Raw genomic sequence first — 5,812 nt, forward strand, 5'->3', positions numbered from 1 at the left:
TGACTTAACCGAGCTGATCAAATGCCTCATTGCCATGCCTGTGATCACCCAGGGATTGATTCGCCTTGTCAAAGCGGAGCAGACCAAACATGCCAACCAGGTGGTATGTGCCGTCGTGAGGGTCAACTCTGCAACATGTTAGTCGCCGCTTTGTTTCCTCTTCTACGGTGTTTTTTATTTTGGGAGTAGTTTGCATGAGGTTTCGTGGGTTGGCTTGTTGCGAGGCGTCATCCGTGGTGTCGGGCGTTAGGTGTTTGAGTTCTAGTGTGGGCTTGGCCCTCGATGTATCGGTTTTCGCTCAGTTTTCCGGTAATTAACTGGGCAGCTATCTTCTTCTTAATTAATGAAAAAGGCTTTTGCCTCTGTTTCGAAAAAAGAGAGAGTTGAAATGGGGTCTCTGGCAAAGATAAACCATTGCTCTTTTTTTACCTTGTCACTTGCTTCTGCCACGAGTTCACGTGTCATCATGTCCCCACCACCACGAGATTATACATTATGAAAATTGGAATGCTACCGTGCCATATGCGGAAAGATCTTGGCTTGATTCTGTAGGTCTTAGGGTTCTTATTAAGCTTAATTGAGCCCTATGGAGTGACATAGCTCATATGCCAACGAAGAAGCTATGGCCAAGATTGCAGTAATGTAAACAGATTGGAGGAGCATGTTCCAAGTTAACATGTAAGTAGAATCCCTATACCTTGGGTGCTTGGGGCTTTTCGTTTTGACCCAACCACTTGCTTTTGTCACGAATTTACACAGTAGAAAGAGCATTCACTGGCACGAGTTTACACATTATGCCCTATGGCGACTTCTTCAATCTCAAGGTCCATAAGCTCAGAATCTCAAATGTGCTTATAAAGGTAGGATGTGCCTGCATACGTTCATAGAGAGAAGTATATGTGCGTACATATAAGCATCTGCACCTATACCGTGTTTCGTTTAAAACTCCACTGATTGAAACGATCGAGGATCTGCAGCAAAGAATCCTGCCACACGCAGAAAAATCGATTGATAAAACAGAGTTCGATGCGGTCGAGCCTGGAGTCATGCAGACAAGCAACATGGCATGTTCAGAAAGATTCTCTAGGCCTTAGGGCTTTTACCTTGATTGGGTCACTGAGATGCTGATTAGAGAAACTTTACAAGCAATGAGAATCTATAGCCCTCGATCGGGGCTCCTTCTTTGACCTTGAACTTGCTTCTGCACTTTACGCATTACGATATCTCTACTTCCAAGAGTTTACATGTGATCAAAGTGTCGACGAGGCAGGCCAAAGATCTTGGCTTGATTCTCTGGCTCTTAGGTTTATTTTCCACCTTAATTTGGGCCAAGGGGATACAGATTAGAGGAGCACGGAGAAGAGTACTACGAGGAGAGAGCACCGCCCCCATTCCACGTTGCCGCTCCGAACCACCCTGAAACAAGGCAGCGCTCTACTATGCCGCTCTCCAACTCTACATCCGCGCCGGCGGCCGAGGTGCTCCTCCCAGAAGGGCTCCGGTCGGAGTCGCTGCCGCGGCACGTGGCGCTGGTGATGGACGGGAACTCTCGGTGGGCGGCAGCGCGGGGCCTGCCACCGACAGACGGGCACGAGCACGGGATGCGCGCGCTGATGAGGACGGTGCGGCTCTGCCGCGCCTGGGGCATCCGCGTCGTCACCGCCTTCGGCTTCTCGCTCGAGAACTGGAATCGACCAAAGGCCCGCACCTATAATACCTTGTCATTCCTCGATCGTGCGCGCCCGCCATGCATGCATGTACATACATAGCTCTTGATTGATGGTGGTGTTCTTTCATGGCATTTGCAGGCGGAGGTTGACTTCTTGATGGCCTTGATCGAGAGGTTTATCAACGACAACCTCGCCGAGTTCATGAGGTACGGTACTACATATGACTACTTCAGTACTTGTGCAAATTAATTAGTTCATATTCCCTCTGTAACTTGATTTATTTAAGACGTTTTTTGACACTGTCATAGACTCTAAAGATGTCACTGAGTATAAAAAGTTGCAGAGGTAGTATTAATTTTGGACCGATCACAAGGAGAAGAGATCGATCGATTATATTTCTGTGTTACTCTGTTGCAGGGAAGGGACCCGTCTACGTATAATTGGTGACCGCTCAAGGCTGCCAATCTCTGTGCAGAAGACCGCACGAGATGCCGAGGAGGCAACAAGGAACAACTCGCGTCTCGATCTAGTCCTAGCCATCAGCTACAGCGGGCGGATGGACATTGTGCAAGCATGCCGTAAGCTCGCCCAAAAGGTGGACGCCAAGCTGCTCAGGCCGGAGGACATCGATGAGTCGATGTTCGCCGACGAGCTCCAGACCAGCTGTGCGGCAGACGAATCCTCCTCCTCTTGCCCGGACCTGCTCATCAGGACCAGCGGCGAGCTGAGGCTCAGCAACTTCCTGCTGTGGCAGTCGGCTTACTCTGAGCTCTTCTTCACCGACACGCTCTGGCCTGATTTCGGGGAGGCCCAATATCTCCAGGCATTGACGGCCTTCCAGAGCAGAGATAGGCGCTTTGGTGCAAGAAAACATAATGCAGCGCTATAAATAAACGGTGCGCGCACGTGACCCGATGCTCGATCATGCTCTATCTATCTGTATCTGGCTTTATAATCAGTTTTTATTACCTTCAAATAAAGTGTTTTCCTCACGTACGGTGAGTGGTGTACTACAGCAGAGGCTACTAAAACTTCTCTCCCGTGATTTTACTATATGCTCATTGTAATCGATATAGTTTAGCATTCATGCCGAATGGTCTCTAGGCTTTTTTTTGGGGGGAGGGGGGGTCTCTATGCTATATGTTCAATCTATTAAAATAATTGGATCATATTTTGCAAGTTACTACAAAAATGTTCCATCTCACATCTCATGTTTTTCAAAAAAGATTGCTATATCATACCAGCAAAAATGATTAGTATTAAAAAAATCACCACTTATTTATTTTCTTAAAATTTTTAAATCTATGGAAAGAAACTACATGTGTTTCACAAAAATTGAGACCATTGAATATCTAACTCCATAGTTCATGTTTGAAAAGATGTTAATGTATTACCCATAGAAGAAAGTTAAGAAACCACGGCGAGGAAGAAGGACGGATCTTGTTGCCAACTGAATTTTAGGGTCAAGACTCATCGTTCTGTGTTTATTTATTTTCCTAATTTTCTGAATTGACTGATGGCAAAGATGAATATTACAACTTCAGTTAAGGCTATGCGCTGCGGTGATTGGGATGCCCCCTTTTCCACATCTCTACTTCTGCCTAGTGTTTGCAGCTTTTCTTAATAAACAAAGTATAAACATAGAAGCCCAAAAATAAGTACATACACTAAATCTTATGAAAGCACACACACCATATCCCTGTGAGCATCTATGAAAGACCAAACCAACAGGTCTTGATATTAACGAATCACTGCAGACCACGTCATCGACGGAAACATAGCCTTCCATTGGAATAATATTTCATCTTTATAAGATATCAAAACGTCAAAAATTATGATTTGATTTCTGTGGGTCCTTCCAACCATTCAATCATATGTTGGTTTTCCCTCTCTTCTGGTTGTAAGTTACTCCCTCCGTTCGGAATTACTTGTCGTAGAAATGGATGTATCCAGATGTATTTTAGTTCTAGATACATCCATATCCGAGACAAGTAATTCCGAACGGAGGGAGTACAACATACAAGCCCAATACAAATGGGTTTTATTACCATTTAATTATAATCATCGAAGTGCAGTCACTCGTTGAGCAGCATATGGAGCAGCATGTCGTTCCATGTATCAATGGCCCCCGGAAGGCACCAGTGCACGCAGTCGCTGTACACCTGGTTTTTCATGAGCGGGTCGGGCGTCCAGGCGCGGTACTTGCTGGGATGCGCGTCCGCGCGCAGGATCATCGCCTCCGTCGTGTCCATGAGCATCACCCTCACCCCGCCGGCCGCCGCCCTCTCCGCCGCCGCAAACTCCTCCACCTGCAGCGCGCGGAAGTCGAGCTCGAAGCCCTCGACCATCTTCTCCCCGCGTCGGTGCGGCGCCCTCCGAAGGCAGTTGCCGTCCTTGTTCCACTCCCCGCCCTCATAGTGCGACGGGTCGACGGTGCGCAGCAGCACCGTGCCGCGGAACCGGCCGTCGGCGCCGGAGAGCGCCCGCAACGCGGCCCGCGTGGCCATGCGCAGCGCGTACCGCATTGTCAGGTCCGTCACGTTGGGCCGCTGGCAGTAGTGGCACCCGACGAGCTGCTCGGCCTCGTACAGCATGGACGGGCGGTAGAACCAGCTCGACGCCGACACCACCACGTAGTCGAGCTCCGCCACATGCGTCGCCCACACCTCCTCCGGCTCGTCCAGGTAGAGGTTCCAGAGGCCCGTGTGCGTCGGCCCGTCGTCGTCGATCATCTCGTGCCGGACAAGGTATGGCACCCAGAAGCTGGCCACCGTGAAGTTGTACTCCCTGTAGTAGTACACCGTGTGCTTCTTTCTCGGCCAGCTTGTGATAGGCGTCGCGACCTGCATGCGTGCATGTACTGGATCATCAGTACATTAAAATATTTCTAGACAATTAGCCGTACATTGCAACGGAAAGATAAATATTTTAATAGGTTGTATTAGTCAGTGATTTATCTGTCCATATAATTTGATTGTGTAAAAAGAGATTTTATGTGGTAAACACTTGTGTGATGTTTTTGGGGGAATAACATTTTTCGGTAACTCTTATTTGTTTGGCAAAAAAACATAATTTTATTTGATAAATAAAAGAGTGATGTGCCAATTGGTTTTCAAGAAAAACGATAAAAACACAAAGATGAATGAAAAACAAAATCAAGAATGGGGAGGGGGGCGAGAAGGTAGAACACATTTTTTTCTGTCATGTTTTGTACTATAAGACAATTTTAGCTTTAGAGGATGGCAAATTCATTACAACAACATTCCAATTATATTATTTTTTACGCATGATAATTCTGGGCGTTTACCTGAAAATCTAAAAAGTCTGACATCAGTTTTTTTTAACATTATTATGATGTTTTCTTTACTCCTGATGGAAAGAAAAAGGAAGAAGATTAAGAGAGAGTGAAGATTGGAAGGAGTACGAACTCTGGTGAGGAGGCAGATGAGAGAGTCCTTGTGGTTCCTGGCCAGCGAGTCCCCGACGAAGGCGATGGTCTTGCCCCTCATCATGGCCAGGAAGCGGAGGGGGTCGAAGCGGGGCAGGTCGCAGCCGTCGCCGGCGGGCTGCCACCGCCACTGGAGGAAGCCCAGGTCCGGCCTGCCGAACCTCATGCAGTCGTAGTGCTCGTCGATGATCCCCGGGGGGCAGGTGTCGTTGGTGTAGTAGGGCGCGTCCAGGTCCGGCACCCAGTCGCCCCGGAAAATGTCACAGCCCTCGCCTCGCCGGGCTGACGTGTGAGACTGAGAACCAAGCGGCCGCCGGTCAGCTGGGATCGTCGTCGTGGTCAGCATGTTGAAAGCCGCGAGAAGAGCTGCAACGAGCGTGAGGGACACGACGGCGACGACGAAGAATCTGCTGCTGCTCCTCCCATGGCCATGGGGATGGCTGATGTGAAGAAGGTCCCTCATGGTTGCTGGATCTGACAAGTATTCGGCCGGTGTGCATCATCTTGAGTTCGATTTCTCAGTACATATAGCGAGCCATATGTGATGATCGATCATGTAGTTCCTGGTCAATTCCTGCATGAGAATGGCGCGTCAATTACTGGTGCCGGACTGCCGGTATGTGTGGTATATGTCATCATCAGATGATTTATATATATAGATCGAGGATGATTCGCTCACTAATCCTTCTCCATG

General features: G+C 48.3%; 2 protein-coding genes across 2 annotated transcripts; one reads left to right on the forward strand and one right to left on the reverse strand.

The window, feature by feature from the left end:
• The first annotated feature begins 1,233 nt into the window (after window positions 1–1,233).
• On the forward strand, window positions 1,234–2,685 carry LOC125506514 (cis-prenyltransferase 4, chloroplastic-like). The gene is made up of 3 exons (XM_048671316.1): window positions 1,234–1,700; window positions 1,809–1,876; window positions 2,088–2,685. Exons 1-3 carry the CDS (start codon window positions 1,440–1,442, stop codon window positions 2,557–2,559), a joined length of 801 nt encoding a protein of 266 aa, XP_048527273.1. The 5' UTR covers window positions 1,234–1,439; the 3' UTR covers window positions 2,560–2,685.
• Window positions 2,686–3,570: 885 nt separating this feature from the next.
• On the reverse strand, window positions 3,571–5,591 carry LOC125506515 (protein trichome birefringence-like 19). The gene is made up of 2 exons (XM_048671317.1): window positions 5,099–5,591; window positions 3,571–4,513 (listed from the first exon to the last, which is right to left on the reverse strand). The coding sequence occupies exons 1-2, from the start codon at window positions 5,579–5,581 to the stop codon at window positions 3,746–3,748; spliced, it is 1,251 nt and encodes a 416-aa protein (XP_048527274.1). The 5' UTR covers window positions 5,582–5,591; the 3' UTR covers window positions 3,571–3,745.
• Window positions 5,592–5,812: the final 221 nt, after the last annotated feature.

The sequence above is a fragment of the Triticum urartu genome, chromosome 5 (assembly GCF_003073215.2).
Source record: "Triticum urartu cultivar G1812 chromosome 5, Tu2.1, whole genome shotgun sequence".
In the NCBI taxonomy this organism is placed as follows: domain Eukaryota; kingdom Viridiplantae; phylum Streptophyta; class Magnoliopsida; order Poales; family Poaceae; genus Triticum; species Triticum urartu.